At 36.4% G+C, this 23,830-nt stretch overlaps 1 protein-coding gene across 1 annotated transcript in view; it reads left to right on the forward strand.

Annotated features, from left to right (window-relative positions):
* LOC111147677 (clavesin 2) overlaps positions 1-17,838 on the forward strand; it is a 66,115-nt gene extending 48,277 nt beyond the window's left edge. The window contains exons 4-6 of the mRNA XM_022503890.1: positions 3,057-3,167; positions 9,432-9,652; positions 17,047-17,838. Coding sequence (XP_022359598.1) covers positions 3,057-3,167; positions 9,432-9,652; positions 17,047-17,134 — 420 coding nt within the window. The 3' untranslated portion in view covers positions 17,135-17,838. The remainder of the gene's footprint in view (positions 1-3,056; positions 3,168-9,431; positions 9,653-17,046) is intronic.
* The last annotated feature ends 5,992 nt before the right edge of the window (positions 17,839-23,830 follow it).

A 23,830-nucleotide genomic window follows, 5' to 3' on the forward strand; every position in this document is an offset into this window, starting at 1 on the left:
GCCACCTACTTCACAATTCCCAATGATTAATATCAGCCACATATGAGTTCACCATAGACAAGATACTGTAAGCAAGATCAGCAGATACAGTAACCAAATTCAGGCACTCAAGGACTAAGAAAATACCTATGTATTAAATAGTTATATTATTAAGTAATGTTATTAATGATGTAATTAAAATAAGCAAAGACAAAGTAACTAGGGAATTAAAGTTACATGAAAATCTATCTCAACCCATAAATTGGCAAAAATTAAACAGATTGACAATACCAAGTGCAGGATGTGGAAGAGCTGGAACCTTCCTTATTGCTGGGGGGAGGAGGGGTGGAAATTGATATAATCGCTGTTACCAATCATGTAAAGTTGAAGTATGTACACTCTCTGACTCAACGTTAACACTTTAGAGATACACGCCACACAAACCCTCGAACATGCCCAAGAGACATGTACAAGATGAAGTCTACACAGCAGCAGGGCTGGTGATAGCAAAGCAGACCAAATATTTGAAAAACAATATGCACTGACAAGAGAAAATAAATTATGATGTACTGTACAATAGTAGACTATATACAAATGTGACAATGAACTACAGCTGCGCATGTATAAAACTCAAATATGAGGAGCCTCAAAAACAATGTAATGTGACAACAGAAGAATACATTCATTACAGTGACATATTTAAAAAGTGTAAGTACTTAGAAAAACCTAACTATATTTTAGAGATGTTTGTATGTATACATACAATTCTTTGACACAGAAAAAATTATAAAATATAAAAATAAATAAAATATACAAAATTATAAAAGAGCAGGTAAAAATATAATATAAATTTATAATATTACCAAAGTAAAAGCAAGAAAATTACAATATGAAATTTTAAAATGTGGGAGAGGGTCAGAGAATATGAATACAGTGAACTTTAAGGTTACTAACCATGTCTAGTTCTTAAGCTGAATGGAGGGCACTTGCATGTTTATCTTAGCATTCTCTAAATTGTATATATGTTATTCTCTCTTTATGTATAAAAATGTCATGACTTAGGGGCGCCTGGGTGGCTCAGTGGGTTGAAGCCTCTGCCTTTGGCTCGGGTCCTGATCCCGGGGTCCTGGGATCGAGCCCCGCATCGGGCTCTTTGCTCGGCAGGGAGCCTGCTTCCCTCTCTGCCTGCCTCTCTGTCTACTTGTGATCTCTCTCTGTCAAATAAATAAATAAATAAATAAAATCTTTAAAAAAAAAAAAATGTCATGACTTAAAAAATATTATGTCTGTATTTCTAGCTGATTCATTTCTATTATTCTAACAACTTCTTGAGGAATGAAAAGTACATGTTTATTAAGGAAGTAAGGCACTGACATAAAAGGAGACATATTTTACCTTCAGTTATTCTAATGTATTTATTTATTTATTTATTTATTTAAAGTTCTGTTATCTTTTATGGTGTGTTACTCCCAGAGATAGAAATTGCTTTGCAAAGAGAAGCGCTTATTAGCTCTGAAAATGAACATAGAAAACCATGAATTAATTATTAATGCTCCTAAGTGTCCCCCCAAAACTAGAACACTTTAATGGGATTATACCATGCATGTTTTTGACTAGACAATCTAATATAAGAAAAAATTTAGGGGCGCCTGGGTGGCTTAGTCATTAAGCGTCTGCCTTTGGCTCTTCAGGCTTCTTGCTCAGCAGGAAGCCTGCCTCTCCCTCTCCCACTCACCCTGCTTGTCTTCCCTCTCTCACTGTATCTCTCTGTGTCAAATACATAAAATCTTAAAAAAAAAGAAAGAAAAAGTCTAAATTTAGAAAATGCATCTATGATTATTTCAGTTCCTTTGCTTTTCCTTTGTTCCCATTCATGCTCTGAATAGAATCCAAAAGAATTCCAGTTATTGTGATAACTTGAGAGATGCTTCTAGTGGTATAGTTTGTTTTTAATAAGACTTTTGTAGTCAGTTCAGTGTGGAGTTTTGAACTAGTAGCAGGAATCAGTCCATTTATGTGGAATCCGTAGCATACTCAAGTGAGGTCAGATGTTGCAATTCATTCAGTTAAGGATTTCCTTCGTATTACGGAGTGAAGTGGGATGTACCTGTTTAGTCGCACAGAAAGAAAACACCTCTCTAAATCACTTCACATGCAAAACTTACACAAGTGAGCTCTTGCTGAAGAGGGGGTTGGCTTTACAATAGGCCCAATTTCTTCCTGTGGGGTGCGCTATGAGGGTGTTGACTTAATTTAACCTAGCAAAATGCATCCCCCACACTTCTTACGCTACAACACTAAGCTTTGATTTTGTTTTCACATATTTCCTGCCCTTTTTTATGGCTGAAATAAGGGAAGGAGAATGTTTATAATGAAGTCGGTAAGATAGAATAAAGTGAGTTTTCTTTTTTAAAGATCTTATTTATTCATTTTGAGAGAGAGAAAGACTGAGAGAGAGCATGAGCAGGGGGAAAGGCAGATTGAGAGGGGGAAGCAGTCTCCCCACAGAGCTGGGAGCCCAACATGGGGCTCAATCCCAGAATCTGGAACTCATAACCTGAGCTGAAGGCAGATGCTTAACCACCTGAGCCACCCAGGCCCCCCTGAAATGAGTTTTGATATATGACAGTGCTCACATCGTAGATAACTATAGTGAAATTTTAGAAAATATTTTAATTTAAATGCACTTTAGAACAGAAATAATTTAAATGAAACACTTACCTAATGTAAATTCAGTATTTGACAAATCCCTAATGTCTTTTATTTCTGTTTCTTGGCCTATAATGACTGTTAACAGTTTGTAGGCTTAAATTATGGCACTTCCTAAAAATGTTGAAGTTCTTATCAGCAAACTGCTGGAGAAGGATTTGCTCTATTACATATTGCTTCAGTTTAGGTCTGAAAGTTACAGTGTTTCATGCAGTAAGATTCTTCCTTCTTTCTAATTTATTTTGACTGTACAAATCATCTCATTTAAGCATGCGGAATAACAAATTTATATACCATATGACCTTCCTTAAGCCTTTTCAATATACTAAAGCATGTGTTGATTTTCTCCCCACTCCGTGTCTCTTTAGGATAGTTTCCCAGCACGATTTGGAGGAATTCATTTTGTCAATCAGCCATGGTATATCCATGCCCTGTACACCGTGATCCGGCCTTTCCTAAAGGAGAAGACTCGGAAAAGGGTATTTGTTTGTTTCTTTGTTTATATATTCTTTCTCCTCCCACATTCAATGAATTATGCTGTATAACATGTACGTAATATTGGCTGTGGTCACATGTGCCTCTATATTGCATATAAATATTCAACATACAAGACATTTAAAAATTTTCAAAGACCTTATGATTAATTCTGATCACTGTATATATGAAAGAAATATTTAAAAGTCTGCTTCTCTACTCTCCCACAAATTGGGAGAACATTTCAGTACATTCATGAGATATTAAAGCATAGGTTTAAAAGTAAAAAAGATAATAATAATTGTGTCATGTTTCTAGATTATTAGTATACTTAATTTCAAGTGAGACCTAGAGAAAAGTTGTAACTTTATAAGCTGATGTATGAATGTTAGTTATTTCACAATATGTATCACATTGAGTATAGTGAACTTTGTAATCTCTAATGTAACTTTATAGTGATTGTCATGATCACTCACACATTTCAGAAAGAATGCTGATATGTAGAAAAATTAACATTTCTTTAAATGGTAAGTTACTTGAGTTCCAAGACTTTTTTTCATCTAACAATGAGGATATTCAAAGTACCTACAACAAAATAATCATTTTTTTCTGTGAATAAGACAATTTATATAAAGTATTTAGCACAGTGCATGGTACATGGTAAATGCTGAGCACATTTATCATTATGATTAATAATATAGGTTTTAAGATGGATTTTAATACCCCTTATTTCATTTTATCCAAAAGGTTGGGAAGAGTAAATGTAGGAAGCCTGAGCTCCTATTTCAGAGCTGGGAAAACTAAGTCTGTAGATGGCTAAGTAACTTGCTTCCTCATTTACAGAACTGTTGAGTTGTAGAGCTAATATATGAATCCAAATATCTCCAGATTTAGTGCTATTTTTACCACTGTGCTGTGACCAATTTTCAAATGATTAGTTCCAAAATAAAATATACTTTATGTAAATGTGTACTGAAGGTAATTTTTCATGTTTCTCAATGAATGAGAAGGCACTTCAGGTGTTTCTGAGCCTGTTCTAGAAACCTCATTGTGAGCATAGAGGAAAAATAATTGTTAAGTATGTGTTTGTATCAAACACTGAGCCAAAGGTCTTCTGAATATGAATTTGTTGAAATGTTCCATAGTATAGGAGGAAGGCTTCTGTAAATAATTACAGTTTATATCAGGAATTGTTTCTACTGGTGAGAATCATATCAATTTACATGTTAGACTTCAGAAAAATGTAATGATTTGCTTCACAAATAACACTTTCAAACTCTGTTTTATGAAGAGGTGATCAGGTGATCCAAAACACCTGCTGAGGCTTTTAGTACATATTATACTGGTGAATGCTTCTGTAGTAGTCACTCTATGCCACATGCTGTTCTAAGTACTTTACATATGGTAACTCATTTACTCCTTACAAGGAAGGCTCTAGGGGAAGCATTGTTATTTTTCTCCTTCTGTAGATGGGAAAATGAGGCACAAAAGGTTAAGCAAATTGCTCTAAATCACAGCTAGGAGGTAGTAGAGCTGAAAATGTGGATTTGGGGGGAAGACAGTTTCAGACAGAGGGCATAGCAAAGACGAAGGTCCTCAGGTAGAAACATGTCTGGTATACTTGGCAAACAGCAAGAAGGCACAGAAAGCTTGCAGAATGAGCTACTGATGAGGGTAGTAGATGATGGGATAGAAGGGAATATGGTGGGCCAGATCATAGGGGGTCTTGTATTCCATTGCAAGGGTCTGGGCTTTCAGTCAAAGTGAAGTGAGAAATACTTGAAACACTGAATACAGGGGTGACTTGTTCTGAGCACAGTGTACTGCTCTGTTGAAAAAGACTAAGGAGGATCAAGTCTAACCCCAAGCTCCAGGTTTGGGGTTATTTGATTGAATCAGATAATTTTGACAATGCCTAGAAAAATTCATTAATAGCATTATTCTAGATGGAAGTGAGGTATCTGAGCTTTGCCATTTTAATTAAAACTATATGACTTGTAAATCTTCATAAGAGAAAATAGTTATAGGTTAAAACACTTTTGATTTCTACTTATATATAATCAATATAAATTACAAAGCTATTATATTTCTTTACAGGTACTCCAAGTGATTCAGCATCATAATAATACTCAAACATTCTATACTTTAGATGCTACAGATCTGTGCTCTAAAAAACTGGCAAAGAAAAACCTAAGGAATAATTGTGCATCTTTTGTCACAAAAAGGAAACACCTGGTTCTTCTTCTTCTTCTTTTTCTTTTTTAATTAAATGAAATCTTTGAGTCTGTACCATATTGGACTGATGGGAATAGTAACCCTAGGTGGTAGAGGAATCCTTTCTCAAATTCTCATCAATATCTAGAATCTTTCTTTCCTTCTTTCTTTTTTTTTTTTTTTTAAAGATTTTATTTATTTATTTGAGAGAGAATGAGAGAGAGAGCATGAGAGGGGAGAGGGTCAGAGGGAGAAGCAGGCTTCCTGCTGAGCAGGGAGCCCAATGCAGGACTCTATCCCAAGATTCCAGGACCATGACCTGAGCCATCTAGGCTCCCCTCTAGAACCTTTCATGTGGAACGAAACTTTCCATCCAGGATGGCTGCTTCTGACATCCTCACTATTCAAGTCAGTATTAGTTCCTTGAATTAAGGTCTCCTTCTGCTCCTGAGTTGTCTGTGAAAAAGGAAAACAGCATTTTCACTAAAGCTGGAACCCAATGCCGAGGCTTCAACCTCCATGCACTCTTCAGTTATTCCAGGGTTGTGGTCTTGTCACTCCCAAGAGCTGACAGGAAACAGGCTTCCTCACTGATTGGTGCAACTTTCTATCTGTTCCTCAATATAGTGGACTTTCTCATTCCCAAATGTATTTCTCTTTTCTCCCTTCCACTCAGGTGACCTACCATAATCTCTTTAATGGCACAGTGTAGAGAAATAAAATGAAAGTATTATTTAGCCTAAATCTTAGAATAGTAAGGTACTCTGAGGCAAGGGAGCCCATATGGGCAAGACTTCTTTTATGAAATGGTGACAGAGAAAAAAAATGTAAGGAGAAAAAAGCAGCAAAACTTTAATAAATGAAAATATTACAAGATATGGGAAGATAAGCCATGGGAATAATTAAAGGCAAAAATCATCAGACAGAAGAAACATCCTCTGCAAATGTCCTGAGACAAATGTGTGCATGTTGTGTTTCAGCAGGGAGGAAGTAGTAGATGTGTTCAAAGAAGTTTATGGAAGGCCTTATAGGATTTACTCTAAGAGAAAGGAGAAGCCAGTGGGGAATTGTGAGCAGAATGACATGATCTGACTAACATTGTGACATGGTCATTCTGGCTGCTGTGTTGAGAACAGAGTGTAGGTGGCAAGAGTGGAAGTGGGAAGAGCAATTAGAAGGTTAGTGCAGTAATACAGTTTGTAGGATGACGGTAGCATGACTTAGGGTTATAGGGGTGGAACTGGTCAGATGTTCAGATTCATGATATATTTTGAATGAAGAATCAAAAGGATTTACTGACAACTTAGAGAGGAATTAAGGATGAATTGAAGATTTTAGCCTGAGAAACCAGAAGCAGTCCTACCACTAACTGATATTGAAAACAGGGAAGAGCTGATTTTTGGGAAGAAAGTTGTAGTTCAGCTTTGGATATAGTAAGTTTGAGATGGCCATTGACCTCTTAAATGGAGATGTCAAGTAGAGAGTGGAAATAGCAATATGAAGTTCTAAGGAATGGTCTAGATGCAGTATATAAATTTTCGGTGTGTGAACAATATTTAGGGCCCTAGACAGAATGAGATCACCAAGGAGTAAGTACACTTACAGAAGAGAATAAATCCAAGAACTGAAGTCTGGAGCTCTGTGACATTAAGATGTTGGGGTGATGAAGAATAATCAGCAAAAGAGACTGAAAAGAAGCATCTGTCAAAGTAGGAGAAAATCAAGAGATGCTGGGAATAAATGTTGCAATGACAAGAGTCATTTATATCCAATGCTGCTGAGAGTTCAAGAAAAATAAGGGCTGAGAATTGGACACTGAATTTAGCAATGAGAAAGAGCCTGACAAGAACTATCTTCATGCTCTACTGGAAAGCAAGGCCTAGTTTAGACTGGATTCCTGAAAAATAGGACTAGAGTATTTGGACAGTGAAACTACTCTTTTGATGAGTTTTGTAATAAACGGAAGGAGAGAAATAGTATAATAACTGGAAGTAGAAGTCTGGTCAAGAGAGGTTTTGTGCGTCTGTTTGAGGGGGGATGGGAGGAAAGGGATTGGCAAGTTTTCTCTGATGGGAAAGATCCCCCAGACAGAGGAAATTTGATGATATGAGAGAGACAGCAGAGAATTTTGCTTGAGCAATATAACTGAGTAGGAGAGAGGATGGCTTCTAGGACACAGGTGGAGAGGTTGGCCTTTGTAGAATTTATCTTTCCACTGAACTAAGAGCAGAGGCACAGCATACAGACACAGATGCTGGTGGGTGAGTCTCATCTGGTTGCCCTGTTTTTTCAGTGAAAGAGGAAATAAGGCCAAAGCTGAAAGTGATGTTGAGGGAGGATGTAGCAGAATATTAGCAAGGAGAGAGGAAGTAGTGTGCTAGGATAAATCTCTAAGGATTTATTATGATAACTCATGCATGACTTGAAGAGGTTTCTTACATGAAGAAACACATCTAATGAAATAAAGTTGTATAACTAATAAAACAAGAGTTTCAGTTGTTAGAACTTAACTACCCCCCCAAATTATTTTGATTTCTTATGAGAAGAACCTGTGTGTGTGTGTGTGGCAGGGGGCTCTTGTGCTATGCAAAGAGGAGCAGGGACGTGTAAAGTTTGCAATTAACCTAATGTGCTTTGGAGCAGACAGCATCTTCCACCTCTGTAAACTCTATATCAAATATTTCAGGTAGCTGTTTATTCTGCCTATTGTGGCCATTGACCTGCTGTCATCTGTTTTTAGTAGTCCATAATCTGTTGAAATTACTTGTTGATTTATAATTCCTATCCCTATTACTTTGTTGGGTGTTGTAGACTAGTTTTTCTTTGTTGTCCTATATATTTATTTCAGTGGACTCTGAAATGACAGAAAGCAAAGATAATTATGTTAGCCTGTTCATCATAAACTTCAAGTATGAGTCACTTAGAAACTATAACTATTTCTAAGTGACTTATGAACTATAATCCTTAAATATTATATAAATTATATGAGATGATACAAGTGCTTTTTCAGGGAAGATGATCTACAGTTTTGGAGATTGAAATGAAAGAAGAGAAAAGAGGTAAAATTTATGGAGAAACAAATCTTGAATATGTACCTTGAATAATTTTTCAGTTTAAAGATTATTTATGAGAGAGAGAGAGAGCTGGGGGAGTGGCAGAGGGAGATTGAGAGGGTGAATGCCAAGCAGACTCCACACTGAGTGAGGAGCCTGATGTGGGACTTGATCACATGACCATGAGATCACAACCTGAACCAAAACCAAGAGTCTGACATTCAACCAACTGAGCCACCCAGGTGTCCCAATGATTTTTTAGTTTCAAAAAAAAGCTCTAGGTAATACCAATAATTAATGTACACATACAGCTTTACATTTTCACTTTATTATTCCATTTTTATTTAAACAATAAGCATGGAAACCTCTAGTAGAGAAGATGCTGGCAGCATTATAGAATGTAAGTCCTTTGGGATCTAAACCTTCACTCAACCTTACATTATGATAATGCTAATTTGCTTTTATTTACATCAAACATTTTGAATTACAAAGCAGTAATTTAGTGGTTACAGTATTCTTATTTTTATTGATGATAAAAGAGAAAGCCATACTGGTAACAGCTTTTGGGCTTAATAACTTGGATGGGCTCTACAGTTGATGAGTCCCTTATGAGAACGGTCTATTTTAACAGCATTCATCATGCATATCGTTAGCTTTGCATAACTAATGTCAAGATGATGTACGGATCAACATGCCCATTGGATTCTGCTCATGTCTTCACTATAAAGTAGAAAACCAAATTTCAGTTTCCAGCTTTTTAACCCAACCACTATCTGACTTTCTAGGAACTACCTAAGATTCCTACGCCTCAGAATTTTTATATGACATATTAGGATAACAGTACCATCCCTGTCTGTTTCACAGATGGATGAAGGGCTTAAATATTTTAACAGACATGGAAAAATCTTGTTTTTGCTGTTCCTAGCCTCACTTCCTCCTCCTAGCATTTGGATGGTATCTATTCTCCTGTGTGTTTCTCCTCTCTCCTTCTTGCATTTGTAGATATTTTTGCATGGTAACAACCTGAACAGTCTACACCAACTAATTCATCCTGAGATCCTGCCTTCTGAGTTTGGAGGAATGCTGCCCCCTTATGACATGGGAACATGGGCAAGAACACTGCTAGACCACGAGTATGATGATGACAGTGAATACAATGTAGACTCCTACAGCATGCCCATGAAGGAGGTGGAAAAGGAACTCTCCCCCAAGTCCATGAAGAGGTATGATGGAGGTGGCTGGGAAGTGAGCTGTAGTCAGTGTGGGGATGCCCCAAGTGAACTCTAGGGGAGTACTCTTGGGGAGTATATATTCAGTGGGATTTTTAAATCCTTTTATGTCCCCATGATTAGACATCTAGGAATTTTGAGCCAAAGATAAAGTCATTCAAGACAATGTCAACTCAGCTTTGTTCCATGTTCAGAGACAATCTGGCAAAGCTGTTAGGGGTCACCAAATCTAGTGGATTTTCAAACTGTACCTTTAGAGTTCTGGAGGAGTACCTTAGGCCCAGCAGGTGGGTTGAGGACAGTGCCCATCTCCACAATGAGAGCAACTCTTCTTCTATCTAAGCAATTTACTAGACTTTTGTATAAAATTTTATTTGAAGAAAGGGATCCATAGCAAACACACACACACACACACACACACACACACACACACACACACATTTCAAACAGTACATTTAAAACATATATTCTCTTCAAGTATCTCAGTCCTATTTATTTAAAACATATATTCTCTTGGGGAGGGTATGTGCTATGGTGAGTGCTGTGAAGTGTGTAAACCTGGCGATTCACAGACCTGTACCCCTGGGGATAAAAATATATTATATGTTTATAAAAAATAAAATTAAAAAAAATTTAAAAAAATGTTCACTATGTTCATGAAGGAAAAAATAAAGACACACTGGCAAATAAACAAACATTAAATAAAAAAAAAATAAAACATATATTCTCTTCAAGTATCTCTGCCCTGTTTCTGATTTAAAGGTCTAGCCATTCCTGGGGCAAAACAGTCTGTTTTCCTACAGCTTTACTCTTTATAAAGTTCATTTTTGAGTGAGATTCTGATTCCTCGCTTTGACTCTCATGGTATTTTTATGCCTGTTTTCTTTTAGTCAATGCACGTTTATTGAACACATGCTCTGTAATGGATACTTCCCTAGGTGCTTTGGATTCCCTGTGAATATATACATATCCAGCCATAGCTCAGTGGCGATGGAGGATGGGGGAGTTGCTGAACATGCCCAACTGCATGACTGCCTCTGAGTTTGCCTTCTGTAGCGAACCAAAAGATATCTAATTCTCAGGCTCCCCCAGGCCACAGCAACCTAGAGGTCACTTGGATAATAGCAATGAATATTATTTCTCTGTTCATTTCCCACCACAGAAATATAAGAACACTCCCTATAAGTCTCTTTTCACCTAGACCAGGGAGAATCCAGGCATCACCCCTATCATCCCTCACACTGTCTTGTATCTTTCTCTGATGAAAACCTATGGTCCTTTGGTCATACTTATGTTCATGCAGGGCCACCACTGTCCTCAGAGGCAGGCCTTCTTGTGCTGCCGATGCTGTTGCTGCTACTGTTGTTGGTGTGTGTGATGTTCTCCTCTCCCCAGGCTGCTCCATGATGCCTTGGAGAGAAAGGAAAGGCTGGAGACATCTCCTGCTTTAATTTCTCCACGAATCAACAAGCTTATGTGTAAGCCAAGTCTGGGCTTCTCAACTCCTTTCTCTTTAAACAGGGCTTCTTACTGTGAGTTCTATGCTCCCCTATCAAGTCAGTCCATGGATGGGCTCTCAGAGGAGTCTGCTAAGGGCTAAAATTTATATTAAAAATTGTATGTGTATGTGTGTGCAGGTGTAGGTATTTTGTGCATTTTTCTGGAGGAAAAGAATATATTTCATCAACTTCTCAAAAAAGTTTTCTAAAACAAAAATATTTAAAAAACAGTTGCCTAAAAATAGCTTCCTTCCTTCCTTTTTTTTGGGGGGGGGAGATTTTTATTTATTTATTTGAAAGAGAGAGAAAGCAAAGGGAGGGGCAGAGGAAGAAGCAGGCTCCCTAACAAGAAGGGAGCCCAGTGTGGAGCTTGATTTTAGGATTCTGTGATAATAACCTGAGCCAAAAGTAGATGCTTAACCGACTGAGCCACCCAGGTGCCCCAGAATAACTTTCTTCTAATAAAAATAATAATCCTAATTGTTGTTACAATCTGTGATTTACTATGTACTTATCATGAGTCTCTGGCCCTGTCTACGTATTTTTTTGTAACATTAATTTATTTTATCCTCACAGCAACCCTGTTAAACAGATGTTGTATCCTCAAAGTCACATAGTCTATAATTAGTGGACCCGGGTTCCAATCAATGAGGTATAGAGTAAACCTTCCTTGTCTACCCTCTGAGACAGCACAATGTAAAGCTGTCACCCTGGAACTAAGCTACATAAGGATTTGGAAACAGCTGTCATAGGTGATCCCTGATCTTTGCCTTTACCAGCAAACAATGCTCAATGCTCATTTCCTTCAACCACTTCTGCGACTTGTTCGCTAACACGGTCCTTTCCGCAGAGCACATGTCTCTCCGCATCTTCCACATCCTGGGTGTATCCTATCACCTGCAGTCTGCATGTCTGCCCTCCTCCCAAACTTCTTACCTGGTGTCTTGGCCTCTACCCTTACTCTGCTCCCCTGGCTCCAACTTAGTACCCATATGGCAATCTAAAACATCTCTTAAATTTTAGTCAGATCATTTCACTTCTCTGCTTTAAATTTTTTAACGACTGCTGGTTATACAGTGAATGAAATCAATTCTGTAACATGGCTTCCAAAGTGCTCTATGATCTGATCCCGCCCCCTCACTCCTCTAAGTGTATCCCACCGTCTCTTTCCTCTCTTTCAGCCACAATCTCCTTCCTTTTGCTCTTGCAGCCTTCCTCTCCAGCTTGTTCCTCTCTAAAAGCCTTTCCACTTGTCCCTACTGCATGGTGCTCTTTTCCTGCATCTCCCAATCCAAAGTCACCTACCTGAGAGAGTGGTTAGGTCTTTATCAACCACTAGGTCTTAATCAACTCTACTTCCTCCTCATTCTTGTCTCTCCCTATCAGTCGCTTCCTTTATTTTCTGCCTGCCAAATGATTCATTTTATGAATATGGTCCCCTCCCCATATTTAGGCTTCATGAAGACTTCAGTGACTTTGTCTATCCCATTCTCTGAATCTCCAGCACCTGGAGTAGAGCCTAAAACACAGAGGGTGCCCACTGGGGACCAGTGGAGTGAATGAAGGAGCACTCTGCTGTCTGTCAGTGGCCCCTTTTAAGTGAGAACAACTTGAATAGGTGACATCTGATGCTATCACTACTTGCATCTAAGTTCCAGAACCCTAGCTTTGCGCCCCCCCCACCCCCATCCCCTCACCCACATTGGCTTCCTTTCGTTTCTGTTGACTCTGTTGCTGAGGTTCAGGCAGCCAAAGCACATTGCTGACTCATACTGAGCTCCCTAGCATTAGAAGGTTCTTTACTTATAGATCCGTACCCTCATAATTCTCTTTTTGTGTTTAGCTTTTCCTTTCAAGCAGATAATTTTAATTGATTAACACCATCTTGTTAGATTTGGCTCAGTCTGTCCACCTTTTGAAGTCTTTTTGGATCCTGATTTTCTTCTCCAATTAATTAGGCCATTCTGTCCTCTGCAGACTTGGCTCACAGCACGTTGACCTCCCCAACCCGGAGTTTCTTGCTTCTGACGTAGATTGATTAGAATTTCAGACATCCTTTGTTTGGTGTACATTTTGTATCATATGAAGCTTTTCAGGTTCTGTCTGAAAACTTGTGAAGAATGAGCTTAAGAAAGTTATTTCATTCAATTCTCACCTTCTGTGTGTCAGGGAGTGCCAGTTCCCCATCAAGGATGGGAGAGAATTATTCCTAATTTTCCCCTTGCTCTCCTCTCCTCCATCCCCCCCCCCCAGTTTTGTAATATCATTAGATTGAGAGGGAGAAAAATCATTCCTTCACCAGAGACTTGTAGATATTTCCTCCTTCAGAATTAAGTAGGTGTGTGGGAAGAAGGGTTTGTTTTCCTGGGTCGATTTGTGGAGGAATAGTATGGTCACATGAAAAGAAACAAAGTTCAGTAGATTGTGGGGGCCTTATACTAGGGGAACATCTTTTACCTTCTGTCTCTACTACCTAGGGTAGTGCCTGGGATAGGCACATAACAGTTGCAGTGAGCAGCTATTATATTAGATATTAACATTATATAGATATTAACATTGCTATTGTAATATGAACTCTGAGTTTATCAAATAATATTCAACATCTATTGTTACTACATGTCAAATTCCATCTAATGTTTTGTATATATTGACTTTTTTGCTTCTGTAAACAATTAATCAGGCAGTGCTATTCCCCTTTCATTGGTGAGGAGACCCAGATACAGAGAGGGTAAGTATCTTCCACCTGGGACATAGCTGCAAAGTAATGCTGCCAATATCTGAAAACAGGCCACATGATTCCATAAGTCATCTCCCTAAGTGCTACTATTTGCTATCTGCCAGAATCTGTGCTGCAGTTTATGCATGCATTATTGAATTTGATCCTCAGTACATCTGTATGATGTAGGTTATTTTTCTCCATCTTGTAGTTAAAAGAATAAAATCTAGGAAGTTTAAATAGCTTCCTCTCGGTCAAACTGCTAGCAAATAACAGAACTGGAATAGGAATCTCCTTCTGTCCCAAATCTATCCTCTTAAACACGAAGGTATAGTGCCATATTGTGGATGCACAATAAATGAAAAAATGATATCTGAATAATTAAACTTAAGTGATTGGATTCCATGAAAAAAAAATACAAGTTATTCATTGCAAAGACAGCAGAGGCTATGTGGAGACCGCTGAGATACGCTATGAGTTAATGATAACTCCTTTTGTTGCAGTGGAAACAGAACAATGCACTGACAAGTCGTGGTCCTCCACAAATAGCCCTGTTGTTTTGGATAAGACAGAAAAAAAAAATCTGGACTAAAATAACAGTACATCTGGGACAATTAAATACTAAAAAAAAAAAAAAAATCTTAATCAGAAATCATTTCTGCCTGGCTTGTTTTATTGAGGAATTATTCTACATATGGAGCCAGTATTCATCATCCAACAATTCTGATACTGGTCGTGCATGAGAAAAGCAAACTAGGAATTTAGTTGCGGTTTGATAGTGCACTATAATTTAAAATATTAAAATCACCATACCCTCTAATCATTTTTTTTAATAGTCAAGGAACATAAGGGTTTAAAAGATTGTGTGTGGGTGTGTGTGCCCATGTGTGTACATGATATATGTTTTAATAGAACCTTACGACCAATGCCTAAATTCTGTTCTTTGTGCTGTCTGAAGAGCTTTGGTGTGTACTGATTGATATTATTAGGATACGCATCAACATTTACAGAATAAATCTAACTTTGTGAGAATTTTAAAACCCGTTTTCTATTAAGAATTTCTTTTTGGGGGGCACCTGGGTTGTGCAGTCGGTTAAGCATCTACCTTCTGTTCAGGTGGGGTTGAGCCCCACATCAGGCTCCCTGGTCTGCGAGGAGCCTGCTTCCCCTTCTCCCCCACTGGGTGCTCTCTAGCTCTTTCTCTGTATCCCAATAAATAAACAAAATCTTTTAAAAAAAAGATAATTTGCTTTATCTTTATTACTCTTAGTTTTAAATGCTTAACACCAAACTTCTTTCAATATTGGAAACTGTTTCTTGGATAGAACTGGGATATTGAGATTCGGTTGTGTAATAGACTCTGTAATACATGTTGTGTTCACCGTAAGGAGAAAAACTGATGAAGTCCTGCTCATGGAACTTGCAGTTGAGTGGGTACCAGTTGTCAAGTTAATATTTCAGTACAGAGCATTCAATGAACTTTTTTTTGTGATTTAGCACAGATTTTTCTTGGGAAATAATTCTTTTTAGTTGAACCTAAGTAAAATTGTGGTAAAGCTCTAATTCCCAAGTGTTTTGTACAATTGTCCACTGTGTTAAAATGTGTTTTATTCATGAGATAAAGGATTTTTCCTAAGATAAATTGTTATTGCATTTAAAAGTGATACAAAATCTTTTATTCCTCCTACTCTTCTTCTCCTCGTCCCTCTCCTTCTCTCTCTCACTCGCTCTCACACATCTGCTAATTCAACTTTAGTTGCTCTCCTTTCTGATATAGACATATATAACCTATTATTGAGACAAAATAATGAAAATGACTTAGGAAATAAAACATTCTTGTTTTAATGCCCTCGCCTTCCTTTTTGTTCCCTCTTTGGAATCAAATTTAAGTTTATTTAAATGAATGAGTCAATTAATCAGTTAATTCTATAATTATTTTTGCTTTGATAATTAGTTCCATTGCTGTTCTTTTTCATTAGCATGTGCAGTTGTATTTTAGCTTATAGTCTTTCTTTTTGAGAGTTAATGAGGTTTGCTAAGAGGCATATTGCCACAGCAATAGCCAATTGGCTGGAATGCAGCAGCAGGGGGAAAATTCATTACTGAGGAGAATTTTAAAAGGGCAGCTGCTTCTTTAATGCCATAGCTATTAAGAAAGCAGTTTCCTGCCATAACAGTAGCATGTTTCATTGACTTTCCTCCTTCCCAGTTTCATGTTGTTTTCTAATGATGAATTGAGATATAATTCCTACCTACTATCAAAAGTGGGTGTAAGGAGTTCAAATTATTTGTCCTCCTAATCAGAAAGTTTCTCTGCCTATATAAGAGGGTTGTTTTTTTTTTTTTAAAGGTCTTAAATCATTCCCTGAAATTTTCCATAGTAAACTGACTTTATTCAGGTGTTCTAGTGGGAAATTTAACAAAAACTCTCAAATTTTGATTTTTTTTTCTAATGTGGTCATTAGAAATAAAAAATGATAGCTAAAAAAAATGCACATTCATGTTGAATTTGTTTCACTGAGTTTTTTTAAAGATTTATTTATTTATTTATTTGAGAGAGATAGAGGTTGCATGCAAGCTGGGGGAGGGCAGAGGGCAAGGGAGAGAGAGAGAGAAAGAGAGAGAATCTCAAGCAGGCTCCATACCCAGCATGGAACCCAGAACAGGGCTATATCTCATCACCCTGCAATCATGACCTGAGCCAAAATCAAGAGTCCTGGCTTAACCAGCCTCAGATCATAGAGTTCTTTAAGACAGGAATCAAGACTCCTATCATTTCTATTTCATTTCTTAGAGCAGTAGTTTCACTGTAATAATTTCCCACTTGGACATGTTCTATCATCATCCATCTGTCCTATACTATAAATTCTCACTTTCAAAGAAGACACTCTTGATCAGTTGTGAAGAGGAGAACTTAAGCTTATTATGGTTCATTTAGAAAACTTTCCTGCTCGTTACTCTATTTAGAGCTCAAAGGGGATTGTTTTCTCCCTCCGATAAAAAACCCACTGTAAATATATCCCTCCCTAAACATGCAGCATTCTCAGTTCATAAATCTCTTGTTGAAGGGAAGATAATCCTCATCTGTGAGAGAAGTAATAATGGAGAAAAGGCAGAGAAGGGAACGTGATTATTTGGTAGTAACCCACTGACATTGGCCTTATCATTTCCAGATCCCAATCAGTAGTGGATCCTACAGTATTAAAACGCATGGATAAAAATGAGGAAGAAAACATGCAGCCTTTGCTCTCCCTGGACTGATAACTTCTCTGCACTCCCCATGGATTAGGAATGGAAGGTACTTGTTTTCAGCAACAGGGACAGCACTATGGAGGAATGACCAGCTGGAAACTTACTTATTCATGTAAATGTAGCATAATATAAAATAAAGCATTGGGCTTTCCCATTCGCTTGAACCATGGGTACCCTGGTCTGGAGTTAAAGAAAAAAGTCAATAATTTATTCTGTAAGTGCCAAGTTCTTTGTAAATATACTGTAATCTTCACGTCAAGTTTGTAAACTTTGGTAGTAACTGAAATTGGAAAAGATTGGCTCATGAGTCCATGCCAGTGATATGAACTATAACAAAAAACAGAAAAGACACATATACAATGGAAGCTAATTAAATGTAGCCCTGTTTCCTATGAAGCCATATTTCAGCTCTCATAGTGATTGTTACAATGTTTTTCTCTGAAACTGTCATATTCCAATGTACTTTTAATGGACACAGGTAACTAGATGATTCTAGGAAATTAGTATGATAAATGTCTAGTGATTTCCTGTCTAGTGATTTTCATTTCACAGAAAATGTGTCCTAGTGGCTATCACTGGCCTTGAATTTTGGAGACAAGGAATGGCAGAGGAGCTGGTAAACTAAACACTTGAACTCTTCTATGTTGTTTAATTTCTGGAGTCTTGTGAAAAGATATGTTTCCTAAATTAAGATGTGGAATTCTGAAAACGAGTGGATTTTTTTTAAATTGCTGTCTTCACAGTGTGTCTTTTATTTGAGATCCTATTGTATCCATGTCTCATGTACTTTAAGGACATTTTCCCTAAAAATCTCTTCAACAAAGAGAAAGAGAATTCATACGTGAATAGTGTTTTGACAACTAACTTTGGACATAAAAGTTGCCATGTACAGATAAGGGGCTAATTTCTAATTCTTGTGCACTGGTTGGAAATATATATATATATATTCACATGCACATATATATTTTTATTGAGCTCTAATAAATCCTTGATGTGACAGGCTTATAAAATAAATCATACATATTCAATGGTTTTAGAGATTATAAGTGATTACATGAGATACTAACTCTGGAAAACTGCTTCCACTAAAGTTAATGAAAATGAGGTATACTGAAACAGACTTTTAGTGAACCTGTTTTAAGGGAATTCTAATTTGATTTGTAATGCAATCTTGAGTCTGTGCCATTTTAGTGAAATATATTTTTCCTTCACAAAACAACAGTTCTCAACATAATGTAGGCAGTACCAGGTGACCAAGAGTAATATAATTTCTCTCAAATTCAAGTTAATTATCTTAATGGTCCTATAAGTACAGATTTTCTTTTCAGAAAAGATTGAAAGAACATACTGCATCCATAAGACATAATGAAAGCATCTGAGGGAATCTGAGATAGCATATTATAGTTTAAATCTAGATGTGGAATCCTTATGTTAGTTTTTATTTCATAAAAATTCTACAATTATAGAACATTTTAAAAATCTTACTTTAAATTTCAAATTCCAGTGTGAAAAAGCAAGATTTTTACCACCTTTTCAGAGTGCTAATTTTTGAGATTGAAAATTTACCACTGAAATATACTTTTGAAAGAAAAATATCTCAAGGAACTCTTGGAAACCAACAGAAATAAAGGCATGTAGCAGCCTTTATATACTTTTTAGCCAAAAGCTTCAAAAATTCCACTTACAGTTCTATACCAAAAATCTTAAAATCAAGATCAGTACATCAACTTGCGGTATCACGAATGGACTATCCAGTGTTGGTAAAAATACATAAACATATGTAAGTAATAGGATTAAAATATACCTTAAAAATGCCAACCTTAAATCAAGTCTGGAAGAATAACAAGTGTCAGGCCCTCTGCTCTACCCACAAATATTATAGAGATCAGAATGAATTGGAGATAAAAAGCCACAGCAACTCTTATCTTTATAAGTACCCTAACCACAGGATTCTTATATTTTGGCCTACCTGACATACATTTTATAGTCTTGGACTTTATATATGATAGAAGCAAGTGTTAGGCAATATAATGTATTAGGATAAAACAGAAACAAAGTACAGGAAGATGGTCAACTTTTCATTCTCCTGTGTTTCTCTTGATATACATTGTTTATTGCCAATTTTTAGAATTCTACCAGCTTCAGATGTCAACTAGCATAGCCAGCTTCTTTCCCCTCTCATAAGGGTAGTGTCGTAAGGTATAAAAATAACCAGAAGGGCATATTATACGTGTATACCTGTCTAATTATGATTCCCATCATCTCCCTTACCCAACATTTGGAAATTTTACATCCCGTTGCTATGTGTCTGCTCTTCTTCAAATGAGCAATTGAGAATTGGCTGCATTGTGTAGAATATTTTTAAATGAATGAACAAATTACAACAATGATGCCTTTTGAAATTGCTTTATCTAATTCAATCTGTGAATAAACTCATTGTCCAGGAATGTTTTTGGACCTGCTTAGTCAAGGGATATTTGATCAACTTTATAAATTTACCTTCCAGAATCCGCTAACTAGCAGCATTTAGAGATATTTTCCGCTAGTATTTCCTGTTATGTAGCTATGTCTGTTGTCACATAACTTAGTAAATAAGCACCACTACATGTCATTTTAATTGTGATGGTGCTCTCTCTCTCTGTTTTGTGCATGCATATGCGTGCACACACGGCTGTTTGCCCTAATGAATTTGTCTATTTTGAAATCTATGCTTTCCTTCGTAGCTGTCTTGTTAAAAGGATTACCACATTTGATTTGGAACGGACCAGTCATTCCTGCTTCTCTCACCCTGCCTGTTCCACCAGCTCTTTCTTATATCCTTTCTTTCTTCCATTGTTTCAGGGGCAGCTGCTTCCAAAGCTGGTTTAAAAATAAATCACTTTCCTTTTATGGTCAGTGATATTTGCACACATTTTTGCCTGATATCTTCAAAGAAAGAGATTATCGTGAAAATACACTCTAAGAAATATGAAGAAGTGCCTCTTTAAAAATGAGATAAAGCAGTGATACTAGAATATGGATTCTATTTGTAGTCTTCTCTTATAAGTAAATACACGCATCTAAATCATAAGTGTGAAACTTTGAACATTCCCAGACAGCTTTAAGTCCTTATTGCATCAGTTCAATACCATAATTTGAAGACATTATTGACAAATCTGACATTACACTAGAACAATATACAAGTCCTTGCAAGAAGTTTTTGAAGTGGACATGCATGACTTCTTTTATTTCAGTAATAGTTTGCATAGTGTAGGCAGACATTCCTTAAGTCTTTTCCCATAAAATGCTTGTTTATTTTACAGGACTGAAAATTCATACATTCCTAAGCAGGAAAGCCAAGGAGCGAGGTTCTCTTTAATATTGTTAACTAGGTCACATTGTTAAATTAAACATTTGAAGTTTCTGTAATATTCCTGAGGGATCAGAGGTCCCTTTAATGCATCAAGAAAATGGAGCATTGTTTTAGGCCTTGGGGAGCATGTTTATCACTCACCAAAAAAAAAAAAAAAAAAAAAAAAAAAATCCTTAGAGCCATGGCATTATATCTCCAGAAACCAACTTCCTTTCCTTCTCCAAACAACCTAAAGGTTTATGGATATGTCTATGGTCCTTGAGAGAAATTATAGCAAGAAAACCTGCTGTGAGGCTACGTACACTTCCATTGCTTTATCTAAATGTCTAACTGGTCTGGTTAATACCTTTTTTGATTATTTCGTGTGTATTTATTAATGGTTACTTGAAAAGTTGCCATCAGCCATGAGGAGTTTTTAGAATGATTTTCAACACATAAAATAAAAGGAGCAGAGCTCTGGCATGATATTTGAATTTTTCAGATATAGTATCATCAAAAAGCTCATAGGCATATATTCCATTTAAATATGCTATATAGCTATATGGCCTAAAAATAGTGGTACATTTTAAATTTTTGAGGCCATTAGATCATGTAAGAATCAGCAAGTTGTATAAAATATATTTGGCACAAAAGTAGAAGATTGGTTAATTATTCAGGATGTATAATTATCTTCAGTAGTAAAAAGGATTTGTTTTTTCTTTGTTTTAGTTGAAAAACTGATTTTCAATATGCGATTGGAACTATTTAGCACTACCTACTATTTGAAAGGTGACAAGTAAGAATACAAAAGGAAGCTTGACTTTGAAACATTATTATATCATGATCTTCATGGCTTAGAGACATAATTTTTCACAAATTCACATTTTGATTTGGTAAACATCCATAGGTTAACCCCACACATGGAGATACTGTTAGGAAGTCTATTCTGTGATGAGTGTGGAAATGTATTCCTTTGGATTGTGGGGGAAAAAAATGTATAAGAGCAATTCTGTGGATTGAAATAGCCAAATTGTACTATTTTTCAAAGATGGAGGATGTAAATGATACTGTTTAAATTAAAACAAAAAAAAGTATAGATTATGCACTTTTATAGTAGAGAGTGAACATTGTTACAATGAAGAAGGTGTTTGGTCAGTATTGGACTAGTTTCAAGTTTCAATACAAATATCTGTGTCCTTAATGATATCAATATCATTTATTTTGTCAAAACTATTTTTGTGGTGAATGAGAGGGACCTAGATGAAAAATCGAAATAAATGTTAATGGAACTTTTAAGAGTGAACCAATTCTCAATAATTTTAAAAAATTGCAGTGGATGATAACTGGTTTACATACAACAGAGATTTCAAGCACTGTCTTCGTTCTAATCCAGTTTTCAGTTTTCAACTTATTTAAAAGATAAATAAAATTCCAAAACCAAATAGTTTTTGTTTTCAAAACTGTTCATAAAAAAAACAAGATGTCTAAAAGGTAATTATACAAGTCCTTGATAAGGATATAAACACACTGTTTACTATTTGAGGGAGCTATTTATTACAATAGTATAACTAGTATAATAAAATTTTTGAATAAATATACATTTCTGCTTTAAAAAAGCATTCATTTTGCATATGGTGAACATTGAATTTGATAGTATTGGATCTGTTGCACCTGTGAAATGTAAATTTCTAAAATGTCATCTAAAAATGGACAATAACTATTTCTTAAAGAAATTTTAGTTAGCTATTTAGATTAGAATAGCTGAGATTTTTCTGACACTTCTATGTTTGGAGCTTAAAGGAGAAACAGAATTCATTCAATCAAAATGTCATTTTTTAGTATTCTATAACTTTTAGACAAGATTTCAAGGGATAGTATGAATGAAGAAGTAAATCAACATTTAAGTTGCATAGAGCAATGGGAATGACCAGTAAATATTTCGCCTTTGTGTGAAGAGTGGCATTAAAAAAAATAAAATAAAGTTATGGCATTAGACATAAATTCAAAATTATAAAAAAGCATTGATTTCAATAAATTCTATTAAAAATACCCCATTTTTCAAAATATAAAATAAAGTTATTCAGCCTGACTTGAAAAAAACACTCAATAAATACACATTTGTATCTTCTGCGAGTTTCCCTCATTTAACCTACCCGTAGATGAAAAGTTATCTAATGAGGGAAAAGAGACTTTTTTTTTCCAAAGATTTTATTTATTTAATTGGCAGAGAGAGAGAAAGAGAGAGAGAGGGAGCGTACAAGCAGGGGGAGGAGCAGAGGAGGAGGGAGAAGCAGGCTCTCCACTGAGCAGGCAGCCCGATTCGGAACTTGATCCCAGGACCCTGGGATCGTGACCTGCGCTGAAGGCAGTCATTTAACCAACTGAGCCACCCAGGTGCCCTAATGAGGGAAAAGAGACTTTTACCTAGAACACTCTTTGGTACATTTTATGACTTTCTCTGGCTCGAAGGCAGATGACTTCCCTGTAATCAGCTTTTGAAGTTATCAAGAATCATTATTGCCCCCTCTTTGTGAAGCCATATCAGGAGGAGGCTATGTTTATAGTAGCTACTGAAGAAGCATCTTGAGTGGGAGTAAACCTAGGGCAACCAGAGCATGCATAAAAAGCCAGAGATATGGAATTCACTCCTCGCTAAAAAGTGCATTAAAGTGTATTGAAGTATACTAAAGTGTACATGCAGAACATGACTTCAAAATGTCAAGGGTTTCTGTTATCAAGAGTTAAATACTTGGCCAATAAAAAGAGTCTATGAGGACACGATGGTCATGGATCTGATGTGTATCCTGTCTTCACACAGCAATAACATCAGAAACCCTGCCTCTGAGTATCACTTCTCTCTGAAAATAAAAATGACTATGCTCTCTTCTTCCCCCTTTTTTTTCTAACTGGAATCATAAAATTATCAGACAGAAACCACAAACACTCTGTTGTCTTTTAAGAAAAAATGTGACATTATATACATATAAACGTAATTCACTCAGTTGCATAGGATTGCTTGTTGATTTATAAATTTTTACCTGAAAGTTTTTCAAAAATACATAAGATTCTAGTGCTAGAAAATTATGAAAATTTTTTTGGATCTGCCATTCATGGAGAAGACCAGTAATATATTTCCTTTGAAATCATGTGTCTAAACATTTCTCTGTAGATGTCTAATGAACATCTCACATTTAACATTTACAAAAAAACGAAACTTCTCTTCTTTTGTCCTGAACCTGCTTCTCCTTTAACCTTTCCATCTCCCTAAGTGTCAACTCAACCTTCCAGGCTCCAGGGCTGAAAACTTTTCAAATCCTCTTTCTCCTGTCTTTCTCTCTCTTTCAACCACATCTAAAATCAGCTAGCTCATACTG

Source organism: Enhydra lutris, unplaced genomic scaffold (genome assembly GCF_002288905.1).
Source record: "Enhydra lutris kenyoni isolate GAN:26980312 unplaced genomic scaffold, ASM228890v2 scaffoldscaffold17, whole genome shotgun sequence".
Classification (NCBI taxonomy): Eukaryota; Metazoa; Chordata; class Mammalia; order Carnivora; family Mustelidae; genus Enhydra; species Enhydra lutris.